Raw genomic sequence first — 22,594 nt, 5'->3', positions numbered from 1 at the left:
GCGCATATGGCTTCTTGTCGCTTACAAAAATCATGGGATTGCCAGTCCTCTGTACTTTGAAACGGAAAAGACTAGATGGTCTTGTGCTTTGGAAGGACTACTATAGCTGGGGGAGCTTGTTCAATAAGGTAACAACGATGGTGTTCTAGAGCTGTTCTTTCCCTTCTTTGCTGAAGAGTAAGTAAGGTGTTTTAAGGGAAGGTGAATTCAAAACAGGGTCACCATCAGGGAGTCGAACAAAAAACGTCGGTGTGGGGTGGCCGAAGGACTGAAATCGCACCCTGGAATCCCTCCATATCCCGCTCGACCACCTAACCCGTTACGCCTTTTATGATAGGAAGAAAGAAGATGAGACCCAAGTACCTTCTTCCACATCCCCAATTATGCGGTGCATCGTATTGATATCACCCGCCACCTTACACGATCGATGAACCGTGCTCTTGGTGCTCCCACTGCTTCAGATTCTCTACTCGGGTTGCTACCTTAGACAATCAGTGGATCGTGATATCTTGGAGTTGGATACAGGAATCTGTAAGATCTGCTTCCTTGGGGTTTGATGAGAAGCTAGTCGGAAGTTGGTATACGACTGAGAGTTTCCGACTTTGGGCACCAGTTGTAGTTGAGCAGGTTGGTTTTGCTGATTCACCTTGATCAGCATATTCGTGCATCGTAGAGGATACAAGCGTTTGCGCCGCTTGCAGATCCTCGGATCGTGTTGCCGACGGAGTAGGTAAGCCCGGACTTTAAGGACTTAACTCTAGACAATTGGCCACCGACGTTATATCATCTAAGACCTCAATCCTGCACTCATCATGATACTCTTGAAATTTGTATTACTGCACCATCGAATACATTGAATGAGCACAATCAAATAAAATGGACTTCGATTCTGAGACACAAGCAACCTCGTCTCAGCGCATGTACACCGCGCGAGCAGACAACTATGAGAACTCATTCCACCCCGACTGGACCAAGCGCTTCATGGCCATAGCCGACATCCAAGCCGGTGAACGCGTATTGATCCTAGCTTGCGGTACCGGCCTCGAGATCTTCACCGCTGCCGACCAAGTGGGCAAAACGGGCGAGATCGTCGGCCTCGACGTCACCGAAGCTATGCTCAATAAGGCGAGGGACAAGCAAGAGCGCCTCAAGCCGAGTGCGAGCATTCGTCTTTTCCTTCACGATGCCACCGAATTGGAGACATTACCGGAGCTAGAGGGCCAAAGTTTTGACGCCATCCTGTGCTCCAGCGCTTTTGTTCTCTTTGACGATCCCGAAGGTGTCGTTGCGAGGTGGCGCAACTTCCTAAGACCGGGAGGCAGGGTGGTCATCGATATCACGCACGAGGATAACTTCAAGATCGGACTCATACTGGAGAAGGCGGCCAAGCGCCTGCGGTCACGATTTCCCAGCAATAGGTCCTGGATCACAGACAAGAACTCCTTCACAAAGATTCTCGAGAGCGCAGGGTACGTGGTGGACAGGATCGAACTAATGCATGATATTTCTGGACAGGGAGACACATATTACGGCATGGACCAGATTGACGAGCAATTTGAACATGTCACGAGCACGTCGTTGGTCACAAGTCTCCCGACGGATGAGTTCAGGGAGCAGGCTAGGGCTCCATTTCACGAGGAGTGGGAAAAGGCTGCCGTTGACGGCCAAGTCGTCAATGTGGACGCTCTTTATATCTATGTAGCTCGCAGAACCTAGAAACGACCTTCTAATAAGAACATTTCTTCGTGCGCCTGACTCTACAATTTCGCTTTACCACTACCCTTGAGGTTCGGCTTCACCGGGACCTTTGGATGGTCGCCCTCCAATACCAGTCCAGTAACCTTCTCTAGTTCCTCTACAGCCTCGTAGGCCCTTCCTAGATGGACTTTTATAGTGTTGAATCCTTGCTTCCTCGCCTCCTTTAGGTTCTCGCCAATGTCGTCCAGGAACACGATATCCTGTGGTTTAATGCCCTCGCTCCACTTGAGCGCCTGGCCTCTCTCAGAGCTCGCATTCTGGGCAGCGTACTCGTTCAGCCTTTCCAGCGCGAGGTGGTACATTCTCGGATCCGGCTTCCTTAGACCAGCATGTGCTGAAGAGACAAACACGTCGAACAAGCTGCGAACAGGGTCGTCCATGAAGTCTTTCCTATGCAGCTTGTGACCCTCGGGGAATATGACGGTGTTGCTCAGCGCGGCGAGGATATACTTCCCACTGGCCTTGAGCTTCTTCAGCGCTGGGTACATCCACGGGTCTGGGGGAATCGAGTTGACCATCATGGTGTTAAAGAGGTACTTGGCGTCGACGGTGGGGAGGGGCGGCGTTTCCTTGGGGAGAGATGGGTTCTTTGCTGTTTGGGCGGCGTAGAATGCCTCCCAACGGACTTGGTCGTGAAGGTCCTTGGTGAAGCCCTCAAAGAAGGCCTGGTTCATGGGTATTGAGCCCGTCTCAAGGCGATGCCAAAAGCCCTTAGGACTTGTCTTGGAGATGGAGTAGTTTACCCACCCTGGCGGGATACCGAGACTAAGCTCATAATCTAGGATGGATTGAAATGGTGATACGACCTTGTCAAGTTAGAACAATGGCCGGCATTGGTATATGATATGGGACGCATGATGTATCATCACACATGGATGGATTGGAGGCCAATGAGCAGCAAATAGTAACAGGAATCAACGGGAGCTACTTACACAAACACCACCAATGTCGAATAAAAGCACCTTGGGCTGCTTGGAGTCTGTCATATCGTCTACAGCCTCGAGAACGTGATCAATCAGAAAATTATCGGACTCTTCCAAAGACTGCATGGCTCTGTGAAACAGCAAATCTATATTCTTAAGGAGTACTTGTAGTAAATCCACAACTCGGGCCAGCGTTGAAAGTCGTAGAGAGCAGCGATGGGTTGGGGGGCCCAAACCTGGGGAAAGCCCCACCTCGGTGCGGATTGTACCAGTGGACCTCGGCCCAAAAGCACCATGACACTGAAGGAGTTGAGAGGTCACTCGAGATGAGGTAAGCCTCTCAGCACAGACCATGTCGTCCCCGGCCAAAGTCCAATCTCCACGTGACTCGTCCCCGACCTGCTTTGGGAGTGACAATCGAGAGGGGAGAGGTGGGGCCACACAATCTAGGGCTGCCCCAAAACCCACAGAGGAATATTATCGCGAAGTTGTGCTTTGGAACTTTTTTTTCTCTTGACAACCCCCTTTGACAACAACCCACACCGACAAATTTGAGCCAACCGCCCGCTCATATACCGTCAAGATGGTAAGTTGATATATCACCATCAGCTCGTCAAAAGCCTGAAAAATGGCCGAACGACAAATTGCGACAAAAAACACTCTTCTTTTAGCCAGCAATGGCACAAAAAGAAATGGCCCCCAATAGCAGACAGAAATGTCTCATGGGATTGAGAGTCAACGCAAGATGCTTCGGGTCAACAGGCCAATCTGAAGCGCAAATTGCTGACTCGGGATATTTCGCATACAGGCTTTCCACAAGTTGGTGAAGAACAGCGCGTACTACAGGTAAGTCTAAATCACTTTCGAGATTCCCCATCGACAGGCTCCATTCGAGATCAGAGTTGGCTGACCTTTTCACTCCAGTCGCTTCCAGACCAAGTACAAGCGTAGAAGATCCGGCAAGACCGACTACTATGCCCGCAAGCGCCTGATCACCCAGGCCAAGAACAAGTACGGTGCCCCCAAGTACCGTCTTGTGGTCCGCTTCACCAACCGGGACATCATCATGCAAATCGTCACCTCTGAGCTCACCGGCGACAAGGTCTTCGTCGCCGCCTACGCTCACGAGCTCCCCGCCTACGGCATCACCCACGGCCTCACCAACTGGGCCGCCGCCTACGCCACCGGTCTCCTGATCGCCCGCCGTGCCCTCTCCAAGCTCGGCCTCGACAAGACCTTCACCGGTGTCGAGGAGGCCGATGGTGAGTTCACCCTCACCGAGGCCGCAGAGACCGACGACGGCGAGCGCCGCCCCTTCAAGGCCAACCTCGACGTCGGTCTTCACCGCACCTCCACCGGTGCCCGTGTCTTCGGCGCCATGAAGGGTGCCTCTGACGGTGGCATCCTCGTCCCCCACTCCGAGAAGCGCTTCCCCGGTTACGACATCGAGTCCAAGGAGCTCGACGCCGAGACCCTCAAGAACTACATCTTCGGCCAGCACGTCGCCGAGTACATGGAGACCCTCGCCGACGACGACGAGGAGCGCTACAAGTCCCAGTTCCAGCAGTACATTGACGACGACGTCGAGGCTGACGGCCTCGAGGAGCTCTACACCGAGGCCCACGCCGCTATCCGCGAGGACCCCTGGAAGAAGGAGGAGTCTGAGAACAAGAAGACCAAGGAGGAGTGGAAGGCCGAGTCCAAGAAGTACAAGACCAAGCGCCTCACAAAGGAGGAGAAGGAGCAGAAGGTCAAGGAGCGCATCGCTGCTTACCGTGCCGAGTAAATTCTTCCTCTTCTGTAGTAGCACAGCGGTTTAATTCATTCGTGGTGGGGTTTGGCATCTGGGCAAGGCATTTGACGTTATGGCATGACAACTTTTCTTCAGTCTTCTTCGGGCGTTAATCAGGCAAACAAAAATCCGGAAGGAGGATTATGATGGTCACGGGAGGAGTCAAAAAACGACTCCTCGAGAATTCAATAAGAATATCCCAAATGCCAGACGTCAAAAGCTATTGACCATCCATTGAAATGTTTCATCTAAGTGAAGGGAGCGTGAGAAGTGACAGCAGGGGCTATCCTCTACTAAGCGTAGGTAACTGTACGTCTCCTTGCAATAACAGTGATACAGGTCTACGTCAAAACGAAGACGTGTGTGAGGGAAGGCGCTACTGTAACGCGGTGCCGTCTCGCGTCTCGGCGGTACGATTGAAAATGCTCGATCGCTCGCTAGTCGGACTCGATGCGCTCCGCGACAGGCGATGGACCTGTCGGCCGCAAGGTGACGCAGATTGGCAGATCGTGTATGGTCACTGTGGTGGTGAGGCAAAAACAAAAACAGGAGGGCTCGAGACCCCGCATAGGAGCCCCAATGATATCAGATCATGCGAGACGGCATTGGGGAAATGTGATGATCTCTTACGAGAATCAAGAGATGATGGCACCTGCAAAACTTTTGGAGTCCCGGAGGGTTCCGAAATAGCGCAAAGAGCCATTGGCTTCATGCATCTGGCGATGATGTCGGCATGGGTCTCTGCACAGAGTATCGTGAGAGATGTTGAATCTGAGATGGATTACAGCCTCCTCGCTTTCCCCCTTGACCAGGTAATCATGCCGCTACTGCTGCAAGGCAGAGATGGGTCGATTCCCGTTTGGTCCCACAAAGCGTCCGAAAACTTTGTATGGCGACATAGGTAAAATTGAGGAGACACCATGAGCTCCAATTTAGATCTCTACGGTAATAATAAGGGGCTTGAGAGCAGCGCAGGAGATACTGCAGGTGTGTATCAATTCGAGGAAGTCGACCTGGGTTCGGGAGCCGTCGATGAGAGAGACATGAGCCGAGAGTCGCATTTCGTCACGTCGCGCGCGGGAATTACGGGATGAACGGAGGGCATAGCGGCGGAATGGGAGGGTCGCGAGAGGCGGAAATCCCACCCCGAGTCCCAGACCCGAAGCACATCATTTCATCCAGTTGAAAAAAAAAGGAATGGTACGCTGGGGAACACAGCACACTGCTGCAGAAGGAGATAAGAGCCCACAACCGCTCTGATGTGCCGCCACGCAAGGTTCCGTTCGAGAGTGGATGAGTGAGAGTCCCTGGTATTGTAGCGGTGTCCGTTTGTCTGCCCCTTTTAGGCGAGGGGACACCGCTGAATGTTAAGGCAGGGGAGTCCCCCAACGGCAGCTCCGTTAAGTGAGGGCCCCGTGATCTCGCGATGCTCATGGGGCGGTCAGCCGGTCACTCCATGGTCGACAGTGGCCCGTCTTGTGTATCCGTAATTGTGCCCGTGGACTGGTGGCCCATTTTCTTCCGAATCAATGCAAGATCAAGGAGAGTATCTGGACCCTGAAAAGACACCGCCGTACGTGGTGGTGTACAATGGGTAGGTAGTGCACCCAGATGTGAAGGTTATGGCTGCAAATGGCAAGTGTAAACTTTGTCTGACTTGTCCACGGGCGTTTGACGGCTTGTCTTGACAGCCTGCAGGATGCTTGAGCGAGCCCAGTCGCAGAGTCCAGTGTCCAAATGTCGACGACTTGGCAGGGCCCGCCGCCCCAAGGGTGAGCTGTGTGGTCAGTCTGGCGGTGCTAGAGAGGCGCGCGATTAATAAGAGCACCCATCTGCGTCCAGCCCACGTCTTCTGTGACTCTGCAGTAGTGTGCGGTTCTAGTGGCGGGTTGCAGAAAGATGCAGGGCTGTTCGTCCGCTTGCGAATGGAGAGCGAAGGCTGTGTGTGACTGTGAGTGGTGACCAGTCGTGTCAGTGTCGCCATGTCGTGGATGCCAGGCTATTGGCGCCGAAATGAAGGCAACTCAGCTGGGGCGGGTTAGCAGCACACGGAGGGGGGACCGGCGAGTCTCGAGAGACTGAGTGAGAGTCTGAGAGAGTTCCAGGTTGCTCTCTCGCTTTCCTGACGTTCATGATCCCCGCCGACGAGTGGAGAGGGCCGGCAGTGGCATCCAACCAGAGGAGAGTTGAAGCAATCCACTGGCCACCTGCTGACTGTAGGGCGGCGGAGGTCCCCTACAAGTACGGAGTCAGTAGTAAAGTACATGGGTCCTGAAGCCAAGCTATGTGCCATCCACGGAGGACGAAAACCGCGATACCGGTGCCTCTGGCGGCTGGCCGTGTCAGGTCCTGCTGCGTGCGGTGAGGAGGCACGGACAGGCGCAGTATCCGTACGCAGTAACAGTTGAGTGTGCGTGTGTGATGTTTCCACCACAGATGTCCTATCTCAAGCCCAGCTGCGGTGCTGGTCGTCTCAACATGGCGGGCCGAGGTCCTTACCCGAGGATCTGATCTCCCAGGTTGGCAGTGCCCACGAGAGGGGAGTTTGTGGCCGAGATGGAGCGAGCCGCGGAAGACGGGACTACTAAGTAAGGTACGCAAGAAGTCTACCTTAGGAACATTGGTGGTTAAAGACACAAAACAGAAAAAACAAGGGCCGTCAGTGCTGCATGAAAAAAACATACCGGGGAAGATTGCGGCATAAGATGTCCGTCCGTCTGAAGGTTGTAGACGCGGGACTTCCCATCGGGCCAGGATACATACTTGGAGGACGGCAGGTGAGGAACGGTATATGTCGCCAGGGATGGTTGGATTTGCGTTTGGATGCCGTTAAAGCCTTTTTCTCTTGTTTTTTTTTGCCTTCTTGCTTTCCGTGGGTCTATACTACGAATGGCGAAGATAGGTAGTCCACGGCGGGAAATCATTGCATCTTGTTCCATTGGTGATGAACAATTGGTGACAAGTTGGCAACAGTCAGCAACAGCGGAGGAAAGCACGACATTGGTGACTTCCTGTACTTTACAATGTAGCCCAGGTGCTTAGGTAGGTAGGTAGGTAGGTAGGTACCTCTGGCCAGCCAAGACCGGGTGGCCCTTGGGTCGAGTGAAGTCTCCAGAAACCAACCAGCCTGGGCCATGGCGCCGCTCATCTCCTGCCAATGACGAGATGCTTCGCCTCTAAAAAGGTTAATGAACCCCCCGCTAAAGCTGCCACGTCCGGCCTTTCCTTCAAGGAACCTTACGGCAAGGTACGGACTCTCTGGCTGCTTCCTAATTGCGCTCACTGTTTTTATTGCTAACCTGAAGGAAGGTAAGGTACCAAGGGTAGGAACTTAGGAAGGCATTACCGCAGCGGCAGTAGCTACGAATACTTGCCGTCCCCCCTCCTACTCCTCCTCCTCCTCCCCTCCCCATCCGGACCCGGACCCTGACGTGAGGTATCCGAACCTGCGAGTTCCCCCCCAAGTACTTGGTCCCTGCCTTCGCCCAAGACCACCGCGAGCCCACGACTTATTATTCGTACCTTCTCTCCGGTCCTCGACCAACATCCCACGCTCGCCCTACCACACCCTTTCCAGAGCTGGACCATCGATTGGAAAGCGAGGCAGCTTCTGTCCGCTCTTGCTCCGAATCGACTTACCGGAAGGATCCAAGGTGGTGTCCAAGGAACCGGGGCTAATAATCAACGAACCTCCGAGTACACTACGAAGTACCCTCCACCTCCCGCTTCCGCCTCCTCTTAGAAATCAACCCAAAAGTCACCCTCTCCCCGGTCTGCGCGCGCGCGCAATAATTCCATTCCTTTCTGTTGCGCCAAAAAAGAAGAAGTGACAGCCACCACTTTCTTCTTCTCCTCCGCCAAGCATTTCTCTCGTCGTCGCCCCCTCTTCACCTGCCCGGACGACTTCGTGCCTCTTTTTTGGGGCCCTTTTGCGGCTCCTTTGGTCCTTGACCTGTATTCTACCCTTACACAGCATCTCTGCGACAATCGTTATGGAGCAGGTTCATGGAGTTGATGTTAGCTGGATGACCCACGGCGGCTCTCCGAAAGGTATGCAAAAACGTCCCATCTGACCTCATTCTCCAGGGCAGCTAGTTGGCTATTGCGCTGGACCCCCAGTCACCCACTCACCACTCATATCGCGCTCGCCAACGCTGCCCTGCCTGCACCCGCATCCCAAGCCAAGTCGACCCAGATAAGCAGCTCGGGTTCGACCTACGAGCGCTTGCCACTGTCGACCGCATCTCTGGGTCTCTCGTGCCTGGCCTGTGGATATATCCAAGAGCCCGTCACTTCCCTCACCTCCTCTTCTGCCTCTCTATCACGCATCATCTTCAATTACTCAAGTCCCCAAATCCTTCCCCTGCTAATCCAAGATGCGCCTCACAGACAGGCCACCGAAATCATTACCCATACGGCGATCCTCAACGTCCGCACCCAAAGAGTCATCACCGATCCCCACTCCGACCACCGGCCAAACCGCCGGCAACGGGAACACCAACGGCACAACAGACACTACGAAAGCGACAACAGAAGGTTCAAAACCTATCCCAGTCTCGAGACCGCCTTTGGGTAGAAGTCCGTCGAACGAAAAATCACCAGGGCCCAACGGTACGCCGCCAACCCGCCGGAACTCGTGGTTTTCCAACATCTCTTTCAAGTTTTCCTCTTCACCAGACAGCAAGACTGCCCAAGCAAACCAGCAAGCTCAAAGCACATCGCCAAAGGACTCTGGCCCGGTAGCACCGAAAGTAACCCCTGCAAAGAACGCCGTTCTCGCACACGCCGCCAAAAACGATGGCGACCAGCCGTACACCCCGGCACCTCCCGGGCGCGGCCAGGCCGGCTTTCTGGGGGTCTTCCGCCGACTGTCTTCGTCTGGCGGTGTCCTAGGACAAGGAACAAGAGGAACACATGGGCTGGTAGAGCGGAAGATTCTGAACGTTGACCGCAACCGCGAACGTTGTAAGATCTCGGACTTGCATCAGGCGAAACTTCGGAGGGTTGCATTCAGCGTTGATGTTGAAATTGCCCCAATGCCCAAGTATGTCGACACAGACCTGCCCGTTAAGAAGCCACTCGAGAAGTCAAAAACGAAGAAGATGACGGAGAAGGGTGAGGGCGAGGCACTTAAGAACCCGAAAAGTCTGGAACAGCAAAAGGAGCGCGATGGTATCATCCACACAACTGGTGAAACCGTGCCAAAGGAACCAGAAACAGAGGGAGTGGACTCGGCCAAGGCCAAGGAGGATGACACGAATGGCGTAAGCGCTGCATCCGCGGATAAGGAGAAAGACACCAAGAAGAAGGAAAAGAAGAAGAAGAGCGAAGAGGAGAGGAAAGCTAGGAAGGAGAAGAAGCGGAAACAAGCTGAGGCTAACGGCACGATTCCCATGGAAATCCACGTCGACGACAGCGACTCTTCTAGCGACGGCACCCCAGCCGCGACGCCCAAGACGACAGCGTCTCCCACAACAAACCCAGTCAGGATATACCGCCGTTGTTGCCAGTTGAGAGAGACACCCATTCTCAAGAAGATCACCGAACAACTGAACAGCCCTTCAAATTGCTCTTCCGACATAGGAATGGTGCAGAAGCTGGATTTGACGGGCTACTGGATGCAGCTCCCTGACTTGGTCACTCTAGGCGATTACTTGGCGGTTGTGCCGGTTAAGGAGGTTATCTTGGAGAATTGCGGCCTCACAGATGAGGGCGTCAGGGTGATATTGGCCGGTCTGCTGGCTGCAAAGAAGCCTGATTCAAAGAGGCGCAAGCAAGCCAAGGCAGACGGTCTCACTACACAGGGCGGCTTCGTCGAACGACTCGTCCTCAAGAACAACAAGATTGGGCCTGAGGGTTGGAAGCACATGTTCCTCTTTATCTACCTCTGCCGAACGCTCAAATTCCTCGACGTTTCGACGATATCCTTCCCCCGACCTCCTCAAACTGCACAAAACGGAAATGGGCACGGCCACCACTTGCTCAGACACAATTCCAATGACGAGCAACCTCAAAACATATGCGCAACCCTGTTTGCCAAGGCCATTGGCGAACGACTGGGCGGCGCTACGTTGGAACTGCTCAACCTCGGAGAGACTAATCTCAACTCGAATGACCTCGGTGTGGTAATAGACGGTATCATTCAGTGTGGCGTAAAGCGACTTGGTCTTGCTCACAACAATATTGATGAAAAGGGACTCAGGCATGTTGCCAGATACCTTTCTACAAGCGGATGCGAAGGCCTAGACTTGGGCGGCAACGATCTGAGGGATCAAACTGACATTATTGCCAATGCAATTTCAGAAAAGGACTCTTTGTGGGCGCTGAGTTTGGCTGAGTGCAACTTGAAGCCTGGCTCTCTCTGCAAAATTTTCCCTGCACTTGCTCAGCTCAAAGACTTCCGCTTCATCGACCTTTCTCACAACCGGGATCTGTGCAAGTCAGACCCCAGTGCCATTGGTCTCTTGCGCAAGTAAGTCACACCGATTCACTCAATGAGACTGTGAAGCTGACCACATTTAGGTATCTACCAAAGCTGCAGGGACTGCGGCGTGTTCACCTTGCTGACGTCGCTATGACATCTGAGCAAGCTATTGCGCTTGCTGAGATTCTCCCTGAGGCAAAAATGCTCGCCCACATCAGTTTCCTGGAGAATCCAGAACTCGTCAGACTTGCAGATGCCAAGACCGAGGATGCTCAGGAGGAAGCTTGTGCGCTCTATGCATCCTTCCTGGCTGCTACACGTGTCTCCAAGACGATTGTGTGTGTTGACATTGATGTCCCGAGCGACAATTCCGGCGAGGTTGTGAAGGCTTTGGCCAAGCAAGTGGTCGCTTATTGCTTGCGGAACATGGAGCGATTCCCCATTGGCGACATAAGCGCGGTCATTTCAACAGTCCTAGCCGAATCCCAGGACTCGTTGCCAGGCGGCCCAATCCCACCATATCCCGATGTACTCGCACATCTCGTCGGCCACGACGTTCTCAGAGAAGACTCGGACAACGAGTCCGCGCCAGACGATGACTACGTCATTGGAGGCACTGGTGTTGTCAAGGCTCTCACTTGCTGTCTCAAGAACAGGGGAGATGAATCGAGAAGGCAATCTGGCGAGTTCATCCGGGATTTCGAAGATGGCGTACCAGTGCCTGCGAGCCCGCGACCGAAGCTGCCTCCAGGAAAGGCCAAGGATATGTCGAAGCATCTACTGGCCAGCGCCCGCAAGATTCGTCAGCGGCTGCAACCAGCACTGTCTAAGGCTAGAGTCAACCCGCAGGAAGATGAACACAACCTGCGCAAGCTGATGTTCCTCGACGTCACACTTGCCAACATCATCAAGCGGTTCGAAGATGAGTTTCCTGAAACTCGTGTGTCCACAGACGAGGCATCGGAGACCACCTTGCCCAGCCAGAGTGACCAACTCGGTACTTCGCTTTCCTCAACGGAGGATCCTGATCAGCACAGCATTCCGTCCGATGCCGAGGACGAGACCGGCTTATCGGTCCGGCCTGGTCTGCCGCGCACGAATTCGACGTTGTCGCATACCTCGAAAGCACTTGCCGAAGAGGAGGGTAGAATGCATAGGGCCGGTCACAAGATTCGGTCTGGAATCATCAAGCCCGAGTACTATGGTCTGCTGAGCGGCGTACTTGAAGTCGGCCTCGACCCCAAGCACACAGCCATGCTTCACCAGATGATTGAAGAGATTGATGACCCTGATTTGATCCAAAAGGTTGAACAAAAGGGCATCATGCGCGTTTTCAACGAGGACCGCGATCAGGTCCGTGAGGGACTTCGAGCACTTGATCCCATGCACTGGGATCGGTTCGTCGAGAGTCAGGAGAAGGCCCGTGGCAATGTCAAGGCAAGCATGACCAGCCCAGCGAAGCCCGTCGATGAGAACGCCATTGAGGACTGAGCCTTTGGTCACCCATGCCTGGCCACATTTGCATAATACGGCGGCTTATTCGTCGCCTTTTGTACTCGTAATTTGCTCGACATGAAATGTTGGATTGGGGACTTTCTGAAACGATGAGAAGCAAGCAAAGGCGTAACGCGAGGAGGGAGTCCGTCATTCACAAAAACAAACTTTCCTTTGGGCGTCTTCAAAGACACCAAGGCATTCGGGTTCACTTGAAACGTTCATATTTCGGGATGTGGATGAATTCATCCCTAGCGACTGGAACACAGGAGTCCGTCAAAGTCGTGGAGGGAAGCAGTCAAAACGAACAGTCGCTACTGAAACCTGTACTAGTGTACAACAGCATTCTAAAGAATTGACCCCATTCCTCGCCCTCTTTAGGGCGAGAAGGCCGCTGGGTCTGACGTGTCAAATTGTCTTTGCAGTTCGGTATAATGCATACTATGAATCGTGTTCAAGTGAAGCTTCAAGGCTGCCACCACTGCAGTACACTTCAAGTGGTGTTTGCGCTTTTCGAATGGCAGGGTATTTGGCGCCAGAGCTAGACGGCCTCGAATTATCTGGAGGACAATATGGTGAAGGCCACAAGGTAAAGCTATCTAGCTGATATGCTGATGGGATTCCAACTCTACCCACACCCTTATATGCACGGAAGAGAGCACTCCGAGCGCATGATGATCAAGAACATACACACATACCATCGACTCTAACGCTGTTGATCCACCGTCGACAACATGAACCATTATTCGAGTCGATGGACTAGCGCAACCGAATCCGATGTGTCTCTCTCTAGCTGGTATGTTCGAGTCTGAAAATGCCACATTCTCATTGCCATCCGGCGAATTTCTAGACTTTCATCTGATCTATGCGCCAAGGGACAGATCGACAACAGAGTTTCAGGGGCTTTTCCGTAGGATGGGATAGAGTCTTGATCGGACTCTCGCTGCTTTGAGTGTCCGCACGTAATAAGTTGGTCACACTGCCAGACTTTGTTCCCACAGAATAAAGGCCAAGAAATATTTAACTATAACGGCGACGGGAGCGCATCTGATGTACATTAAACTTTACTTCGTGGGGAGGGGGCCCGGGGATATGGTTCAAACAATGCCAAGGCCGCCGGTAATATACCGATCCATCCATCCATCCATCCAGCTTCTCGGTGTGTTTCCTGCCAGGACCGGGATGGCTATCGTAGTCACTTAGGTTTGTCAGAACCTTTGTTGTTAAACTCATACATGGGAACCCAAAGCTAAACGGGTAGATGAGTGATTAAGGGTCGAGGCTTAAAGGAGTAGACCTTCGCAGTTCGTCTAATCTGCTCATTTTTTCGAGAGAAGAAAGACAACTAGCAGTTCCGCCCACCGGTCTTCCTCTTCTTACTCGGCCAGGAACCTTTTCTATACCCAGAAGGAGTTGGAGAGGGACGATTCTTCAAACTTACACTCGCTTTCCATCATCTCATTTGATCGGTCTCTTTCGGCCCTCTCTTGTCTTTTCCACTTTACATACACATTCGCTTGCATCACAACGCACAGAGAGGAAGAAAAGATGAAGTCATCAGACAGACTCGCGCTGCTCTTTGCAGCAGCAGCAGGTCCGGCGGCAGCCTTTACAAACACCAAAGTCGACTTCTTCATGCGCAAGAACATCGATCCCATCGTCATCCCGGGCCAGTACAAGAGCCACATGCACAGCTTCTTCGGCAGCGACGCGGTGAGGGTGAACATGAGCTCGACGGCCGAGTTGCAAAAGGGGTGTTCTACGGCGCAGAACCCGAATGATTTTTCTGTTTACTGTAAGTTGCTCTTTTTTCCTCTCCCCCTCTTCTTTCTGGCATGGTACGACTGTGGAAAAAGACTATCTTCTCTGGTCTTGCAGCGAAAAGACCTCAACTTACACCCTTCCGCCAGGGATCCCCACGCTCTACCATGTCCAAGGCGAGACCCGAACGCCCATCGAACCAGTCTCCTTCGTAGCCTACTACAACTTTGACAAGGACCCGGCCGAGGTGCCCATCCCGCCCAACTTCTCCGTCGTGGCGGGCAACTCAAAGGCCTCGACGGAAGCGGACCTGATTCCCGGTTCCGACGTGACCTGGCTCTGCCAGAACCAGGCGTTCGACGCAGGCGGGAAAGACCACGCTCAGTTCCCGCAGAGCACGTGCTCGACTTCGTTACAGGCGGTCCTCTGGTTCCCGGACTGCGTTGACGAAACCACACTCAAATCTGCCTACTCTGCTAAAAAGACTGGAGCGTGTGCGGGTGGGATGAAGAGGATGCCGCAGCTGCGGTTTAGTATACGCTACGACACCAAGAAAGCGATACCCGAAGGATGGAAGGGCGGGGACCCGCCGATCGAGCTCGCGTGCGGCGGGAGCCGGTGTTTCCACGGGGACTTTGTGAATGGGTGGCTGGAGGAGGCGGCCAAGACCATGGTGACCGGGTTGAAGAGTAAGAGGGAGTTTGAGGCGGTGGATGGGCCGAATGGGAAGGCTAGGGCGGGGAGCGTTTGTAAGACGAAGGCGACGGACGCGGATCCGGGGAATGGGACGGGGGATTGGGCGGAGAGTGTGAAGATGATGGGGGCTGGGAAGAGGAGGAGGAGGAGGAGGAGTGGTCCGGTGAGGAGGATGGGATTGTGAAGGTTGGATATGAAGACCAGAGCATGTTGTGCTTGGACTGAAGATGAACGAATGGCCGGGCTCCTGGTGATGGATATGTTGCAACTCCGGAATGGGTTGCGTTGCTACGAGATCAAGACAGAGTTGCTTTATCCGGAGCGGCCAGCCGTCGGAATAGCAAAATGAGTACCAAGACAGTCCTCAGTATCGAATACCCGACCAACCGTCAATGTCAATATCGAAGTGTCTTTCTCATGCGAGATCCATCCCCAAAGTTGATATATAAGCACATGGGAATCGACTTCAAGGCCTGCTTTCACATGGATGCCTCTGTACATTGTAGTGAATCTTCTATAACTTCCGCTTGTCTCCACAGGGTCTCTTGAGTTGAGAAACGAAGTAAGAATTGATGTTCAGAGGAGACGGACGTCGTTGGAGTAATGGTTCAAGTTCAAGCCATCCTGCGCTGGCAGTTTACCGCATTGTGTTTCTGCGTAATGGCTATGCTTGTTCTTGGAGATGGGCGTGATATGTACCTGACAATGTCCCATGGCTATGATCGATATACTTGATCAAAACGTTGTCTACTTTGACCTCGACGTGATAACCATAGTGAGCATGACGTCGTTCAGACTCGAACAACGCAATGTGTCCAGCAGTATATTCGAATGGTCTGAAAAGGTTCCGAGGAGTATTATACAAAGTGCTTCAAGCACAGAAACAAAACTAGTTGTTTTATATGTCGCGGCATACTACGCCTTAAAAAGACAAGATGAGAAAGGGATGATTGTTAACAACATCGGGACAGCTTCAGTAGGAGCTGAGAAACGCCTGGCTCAGTAGGTAGTGACAATCAGACAATCAGCCTCAACTCAAAGTCTACGGCGCCACTCGTCACAAGTCGCAGCGAGCGAACTAAAGCAGCCTGACCTCACAACTCGAGCGCAAAAGATGCGCCACACCGGAGGCGGCTAGACGGGCCATCGATCGGTGATTAGTATCGACTGCGAGCCGAGCACGTGCGTAGCTTGCAAAGTATCCGTAGAAAACGTCAAAAACACTTGGGATGACAAAATAGGGTGGGAACTCCAATTAGGTAGGTATCTAGTCTAACGATGGGGGAGGATGCCACCAAGGACATGGAAGCAAAGGAGGTATTCAAAAAAGGAATCAACGTCGTCCGACTCGGGGCCCTCGGGAGTCGGGAGCGCCCAGTTTAGCTCCACGCGGACGGGTATCCGGCCGAAATGAAAAGCTCGAGGCTTGCCGCTTGGCCCTGCCATCGCTGGGGCACGCCTCGATCGAAGCACAAGAGGCCGTGGTTGCTCCTTTCACTCTGGCGCAGTGGGTGGTGAGCGAGCGCTGAGCCCTGCGTCATAACTGGAGCCCCCCCGCCCCTCTCCGCCCCAGGGCTAAGCCGGGGGCAGCCACCGAAAGATGAAGGCCACGACGGGTCTTGAGTTGAAGGAGAGTTGACGAATGGGTGGGCGGTTACGTTTGCTGGCATGGCTGAGAAGTCTTGGAGATCCAGGAAGGATTGGGGTCATAAGGGGTCGTTAATTAGGTGAGGACGGACTATTATCATTTGCTTTCTCGTTGACGGAGGCCTCGAATGCTTGGGCTTGGCTTGCAGGCTCCGGGTCTTGGAACCGATGTTGTGCAGCGCTGCAGACGGATCGAAGCCGAAATTTGACTTGGCTTTTATTTGCTTCTCGTTTGCCTTGGACGTCAGCGAACTGCAAAAAGGGGGCCATGGTATACGGAGTAGAAAACTACTCCGTAGAAGCAAGTCGAATAGGAAGAGGGTGTGAAAGAGACGCGAGAGTCATTCTGACGAAGATGGGCGTGAGCTGACGAGCGGCATTGCAGAAACCGGCCGATCGTTGGGTGTCCTGCTGGCCTCAACCGTCTACGCACATGTTCCTTTTGAGTGAGCCGCTACTTCAGTGTCAGCTTGCCTGTCTCACCCTATCGTCGTTTATTGGCCTTGGTATGATTCGACTGAGTGATTTCGGCTGAATTGAGTTGGGCCCGACGGAAGTGAGCTCAGAAAAGAGTGTCGAGAAACTTGGTCGTGGCCGCCCCGTCTAAGTGGGATTGACGACGGTAGGCCATAGGAGCTGGAGCCTGAAGCTTGGATCGCTGGGGCGTCCAGACGGCCCGTGCCCCGCCAGACTTTTGCTCACCATGTTCTAGCGCCATGCAATTTTTAGGTCACTACCTACGTAGTACCTACGGAGTATGCAGTAGGTCTTTGCCGTATAGGGCCCAGAACACAGGAGGCTAAGAAATAGGAAAACTCATCTGTACACCGGGACCAGTATGCTCTTCATTCAGGCCCATCATCCAAATTGTGCATGTATAACGAGTGAGGTATAGCAAGTGTACTAAGTTCAGCTATGAAGGCAGAGGTGAAGATAGTTCCTCATCAAAGGAAGTCTAGAGTACCTAGTACTTAGGCGAGGTACTTGGCGACTTGCTTGATTACCTCAGCATCGGAGGCGCCGCCAACCTTGAATTATTGAGCATGTTCTGTTCCTGGCAGACTATCCCAAGATCATCAAACATCTTTATCTGCTACTGCCGACTCTTGAAGCTGAACTTGAGTCTGGGGAAAATTCCATCACAGGTGCGTATGATTGGGAGCTCAGAAACTAGCAAGCCAGAGCTGGGCAAAGATGGAGGGTGTTTTGATGACGAGGCTTGCCCATGCCAAGATGGGAACGGTTGGCAGTTCATCGTTTCTTAGTGTCTATGCAACCTTGAGCCTAAGGTGCACTACTCTTGTAAGGTTGAGGTGACGTTCAGATGGCACGAGCCGCTTCTCTTGGCCCGCGCTGGCACTTGGCTGGAGACAGATCGACCAAGACTCTCCAAGACTCTTGGGCGGCACATTGGAAGTCTTCTCTATGCAGTAAATACGCATCATCAAGTCTTGGCGCGGAGAGCCTCTCGATGTGTTGCACTTGGAGGGAATGAAGACGAAGGGAGGCCAGTCCTTTATTCATCAATTCTTACTCTCAAGTCTGCTGTCCGGCAACCCATGCCCGATTTGGGTCGTACGGATAGGGTAGAAAAGATGGAACGACGGAAGCGCGGCAGAAAAGAAAGAAGGGAAACCCGTCTGTAGGGTTCTGGGCAGCCATGTTGTACGGGCCACGGTGCGGTGCTGCAGGTGTTGTTGCAACCGACGAGGGGCGCAAGCCGACAGACTGGATTCGTGGAGGTGGAGGGGAAGAGGGGGCCGCGCAATCGACGAACTACACCACATCGAGAGACCGTATGGGGTTCGTATGAATTACCGGAGGCGGCGGGACTTTTGATGAGGGGGTTTCTGTGTAGCGAGAAGGATGAATTGAACGACCAAAGACAGGTCGGCAACGAGGCATCTAGGCCTGGTTCAAAGGATAGAACTTGGAATGGCATGTATGGAAAATCTAATGGCAGTAAAGTAACACAGTCGTGACAGTGAGTGATTTAACAGATCTGCACACCTTGTGAAACTTGAAGGTCGGGCTACATTGGCTGGAAGCAAGGGAGCATCGGGTGATAGCCGTTGGGATCGAGCGGCAATTCAGGGGGACGGGAAAGGTCTGGAGTGAGAGTCCTCAGTCCGGCTCGGCGAGATGGAATTCGGCTTGGTTTGGCAGATGTCGGGTGAAGCGTGTATATATCCGTAGGGTGAGGAGATTCTGGGGAGGGGAGGGGCATCGTCTGGGGCTATGGACATGGACAAGGACTTGGGCCTGTCTTAGTCCCGGCTGAAGATTCGTGGCCTGCTGCGTCTGGGTAGAGATTCGGAACTGATTGACGCGGGAAACCGGACATGAGGATGAATTGGTGAATATTCAAGAGGGGCTATCCAGGCTGTTGGGCAATGCTTGGGGTAGTGTTGGACCGGCTAACTCGACTTGGGAGGTCTATCGTGATGCGCGATATGTTGACGAGACGCGGGTGTCGCTAATACGGCGACAAGCGACCGAGGGGATAGGCACGCGACCGACGGGGCGGAAGAGGAGTGCAAGACAGCAGGGGATAGGATTGACAAGGAAGCGAACGAACATGAGGGAAAAGGACAAGCGACAGACGGGATTCGGGATGGCATAATGACCACTGTGGATGGGGTATTGGGGCGAGATGGGGTTAGAACAGGGAGGTGCATCTAATTGGGGAGACAGTCTGATAGGATGGACAAATAAGGTGGGCAGTGATGGTCAGGCACGGGTTCTTGTGCGAGTCCGACATACTGTGTCTGAGGTAGCTGCTGCTGATAATGAAGGGGAGTGATGGGACAGACAGATTGATGAGAAAACCTCGCCCGTCCATGGGTACCTTTGGTGAAAGCAGCGGGTGAAGAGGCGGTGGAAAGGCGATGCGACGAAGTTGAGAAACAGCGAGAAGGTTGGTTACGGTTACCTCAAGCCCGAAGCACATGAAAAATACAACAAAAGCAAGTGCAGAAAAGCAAGTTGAATTTGCGCTGTTTCTCACTCGTACCTAGGCTCGCGCTCGCACTCGCCCTTCATTTTCCGTGCCTGTCTTGTCGATGTCTGTCCACAGCGTGGGGGCCAAGCATTCTGGCGTTCCGGCTCATTCCTGCCTGCCTTACCTTATCTTGCTGTCTATGAATTTGGGCATGATTGGACTTGCGTGCCTGCTCTATCTCATGTTGAACTTGCGAGTGAATTGTTCGTGTCTCAACTTCAAGGAAACCGAGGTGGTTGCAGTTGCCATTGGAATTGAGGAAGGATTGGGAAGGAGCGTCTAAAAACACATTTCGTCTTGCCTCAGGTACCTCAGGTATTAAATACTTTTGTTACTTTTGTACTCCGTAGACGGGAGGATGTCGTTCCTTGGGTGTTTCCATTTTGGTGCGGCGGTACCTTACCTTTCTGCTTATTGAAGTACTTTTATGGACTCGCTTTGCGGAAGATGGACCCCAGAAGGAAGTACACGAGCTGACACCAATGTCAGACTGGGCGGGTACGTACTGCAGAAATTAACCACCCTCGAAATGTACTACTCTGGCGGGCCGCAGATTGGGAGTCCCTCACTCACATCCGCGCTCACGCATTGTTGCGAACTGTAGAGAAGACCTCAATGCTAGGGGACTCGAGGTGCATGTCTCTCTTGGGGGGCGTACCTAGGTAGTATGAAGCAGAGACAGCAGATAGAACTCGCTTTCGCCTACCATATCTTAGCTTTTGTACTTATGCATCACTTGAAGACGACAGGCCACCTTCTCCAACCAGTGCGGTCGGTGTGTACTTGGGTGAGGGAAATACCATACATTACCTACCTTACCAGACGTTTGGAGTATTAAACAACCTTGCCTTGTGAGAAGTGGTAAGAGAAGAAGACGAAAGACAAAAACATGGCCCAGACCTCCCCCCCTTGGTGTCGTCTGTTCTCGTTCCCGAACTCTACTTGGGCTCTTCTATGATCTAGCTAGGTATCCTTCTTCTTCACTTTTGAATCTTTGGACTTCCATGAGCGTGCCAGTGCTTGCGAAGACGTGCTCAACGCCTAAGGTAGCTGCGAGCGACCAAGGTACCAAGCAATACATACCTCCATAGGTTTTAACTTACCTCCATTACCTTCCAGGCGCAAGGTGCCCCAAAGCGTTTTCTCTTTTAGAGTTCGTCTCCCAGAGATTCCTATTTCTGGCTGTTTTCAAGTCGAGTTTTCACTCATCTTTGGACGCCTCTTCAGCTTCAGCTCCAGCTCCAGCTCTCTCCAGCTCCGTCCGTCTCCAGCTCTATTCCCTGCTCAGGATCCCGCCTCCCACCCCAAACCACGCCAAACGCCTCAAGTGAACCCACCCAACCGCACCCACATCACCCCAAACAGTGGCCACTTTGCCCGCTAGGGGACTGCACCACGAGCCGAAGCACCCGCGGACCTTTCCAGCCAACGGCCACCAGAAGTCGTCGTATCTGGGACGAAATACGCTGGAACATACGACAAGACGAGACGGTACTTTGCTCCACCACCAAAATCTCACCAAATCTCAAAGTACCCGCCCGGCCTGAATACCCTCGCTATACGTTTTGTCTTGTGTCTATACACGGCCACATCGGACGTAAAAACAACAAGAAAAAAAAGGTACCTCCAACACCACGTCTCTTGCAATTCAACCAGAAGTACATGTCCATATCCATATCCTTTTTCCTAGGTAAGATGGGCAACCGCTCCTCTCTCTGTCTCCCTAGCCAGGCTCCAGAGTTGCTCTCGCTCTCTCTCCGACCTTGACCTCCGCTTGCATTGAGCCGTGGAGTTCTGCGACGTCTCTGCTTCTGCCTCTTTCTCATTCTCTCTCTCTCTCTCTCTTCCCCCGTCTCTTACCCTCTCTTCTGCCTTCTTCCTGTTTTCCCTCAAGATTTTGCTCGCAGGAAACCAAAAAGCCGTCTGAATCATCCTAATATCCTACCTTTTTCGCTTCCTCCTGTCTGGCCATTCTCCCTAGCTTACTCCTTCGTTCCAGTTGCACATGGCGGTGGCGCCAGGTTGGATGTGCATCGAAGCCACATAATTAAATCTGTACATTTGTTCACTCAACTTTCCATTCTCGACCCCGGGCCTCTTATTATTCAGACATCAGCCCTCAAGGGGCCCCAAGCTCCTACCTCATCTCTCTTCTCCCTTCTTCTTCTTCTTCTCTTCGTTGCTCTCTGCTTCTAGCCCTTCCCCTTTTTCTCACCTACTTACTAGACATTTCTTCCCTCCGTGAGATCCATCACCAACCAATACTGACATTGGCTTCATCTCAAGGTCATTGACGGTTCCAAACCTGCGAGGTCAAACCTGAACCTGATTTGCTCTTCAGCTGTACGTCGAGGCAACCAAAGGCCCCTGCTCGACACGCTACCAAAAGGCCTCCCCCAACCACATCCGACAGCAATTGTTACGTGTGGCTCGCCAGTCATCGCCAATTCGTCCAGAGCTATCTCGAGTAAACGCCACCTTTCGCTGTCTTGCGTCGTCGAGCAGTCCAGCTGGCAGGGAAGCACATATCGCAACGGACAAACACAGCGTCGCACTCACTGAGAAGCGCGGATCAGCAACCAGCAAGCTACTGCTACCGAAACCCTGTCACCACTTGCAGCTGCGCTACCTCATCTCCTGAGCGCGCGCGCCTCTGCCCACACCAGCAGCACCACCGCTCCACTCACCACCTACGCCTTGGGCCCTGCCAACAACAATTCGAGCGCGGCAACAAGCAACAGCAACAACAATCCGAGGTGTGTGAGAGGTCGAAAAGGAAGGGTTGCCTTGCTGTGTACGCCCACCCCAGAAACAAGTCGGCCATTTCGCCTGTCGGGTCATGACAATTGGATAGCCGCTGGAGCCAAATACGTAAGGTACCGCAAGTACCTGACGCGACCTAAGGCTTCCCAGCGCTCCGCAGTGCGTCTCCTACGTCACCTCGCCCCCTCAATCTGGCCGCTCTGCCCGTGAGTGGTGTCTGCTCTTGGCCTGTCGCCCTCACGCACACACGTCGTGTGCCCTGCGCCCTCCAAACCCTCTCCTTGGCTTGCCGCAACTCTTTTTAGGGGCCGCTCCCCGACCCGCCGTCGTCCACT

General features: G+C 53.2%; 5 protein-coding genes across 5 annotated transcripts; 4 read left to right on the top strand and 1 right to left on the bottom strand.

Moving 5' to 3' along the window:
• Nucleotides 1-796: 796 nt before the first annotated feature.
• BDZ83DRAFT_608315 (methyltransferase) lies at nt 797-1,739 on the top strand. The gene has a single exon (XM_060507473.1). The coding sequence runs from the start codon at nt 877-879 to the stop codon at nt 1,714-1,716; it is 840 nt and encodes a 279-aa protein (XP_060368880.1). The 5' UTR covers nt 797-876; the 3' UTR covers nt 1,717-1,739.
• Nucleotides 1,740-3,020, bottom strand: BDZ83DRAFT_608313 (haloacid dehalogenase-like hydrolase). Its single transcript, XM_060507472.1, has 2 exons — nt 2,691-3,020; nt 1,740-2,564 (listed from the first exon to the last, which is right to left on the bottom strand). Exons 1-2 carry the CDS (start codon nt 2,805-2,807, stop codon nt 1,758-1,760), a joined length of 924 nt encoding a protein of 307 aa, XP_060368879.1. The 5' UTR covers nt 2,808-3,020; the 3' UTR covers nt 1,740-1,757.
• A 101-nt stretch (nt 3,021-3,121) lies between these two features.
• On the top strand, nt 3,122-4,696 carry BDZ83DRAFT_608312 (ribosomal L18p/L5e family protein). The gene is made up of 3 exons (XM_060507471.1): nt 3,122-3,267; nt 3,490-3,527; nt 3,606-4,696. Exons 1-3 carry the CDS (start codon nt 3,265-3,267, stop codon nt 4,465-4,467), a joined length of 903 nt encoding a protein of 300 aa, XP_060368878.1. The 5' UTR covers nt 3,122-3,264; the 3' UTR covers nt 4,468-4,696.
• A 3,769-nt stretch (nt 4,697-8,465) lies between these two features.
• BDZ83DRAFT_716860 (cell wall biogenesis protein Mhp1) lies at nt 8,466-12,388 on the top strand (the record flags this gene model as incomplete). Its single annotated transcript, XM_060511885.1, has 3 exons — nt 8,466-8,523; nt 8,998-10,945; nt 10,996-12,388. 3 exons carry the CDS (start codon nt 8,466-8,468, stop codon nt 12,386-12,388), a joined length of 3,399 nt encoding a protein of 1,132 aa, XP_060368877.1.
• A 1,245-nt stretch (nt 12,389-13,633) lies between these two features.
• On the top strand, nt 13,634-15,065 carry BDZ83DRAFT_608302 (uncharacterized protein). The gene is made up of 2 exons (XM_060507470.1): nt 13,634-14,186; nt 14,302-15,065. The coding sequence occupies exons 1-2, from the start codon at nt 13,940-13,942 to the stop codon at nt 15,030-15,032; spliced, it is 978 nt and encodes a 325-aa protein (XP_060368876.1). The 5' UTR covers nt 13,634-13,939; the 3' UTR covers nt 15,033-15,065.
• Nucleotides 15,066-22,594: the final 7,529 nt, after the last annotated feature.

This window comes from Colletotrichum acutatum (assembly GCF_030867785.1).
Source record: "Colletotrichum acutatum strain CBS 112980 chromosome Unknown BDZ83scaffold_15, whole genome shotgun sequence".
In the NCBI taxonomy this organism is placed as follows: Eukaryota; Fungi; Ascomycota; class Sordariomycetes; order Glomerellales; family Glomerellaceae; genus Colletotrichum; species Colletotrichum acutatum.
Note: the sequence above shows the minus strand (reverse complement) of the source record. Positions and strands in the feature narration are given on the sequence as shown.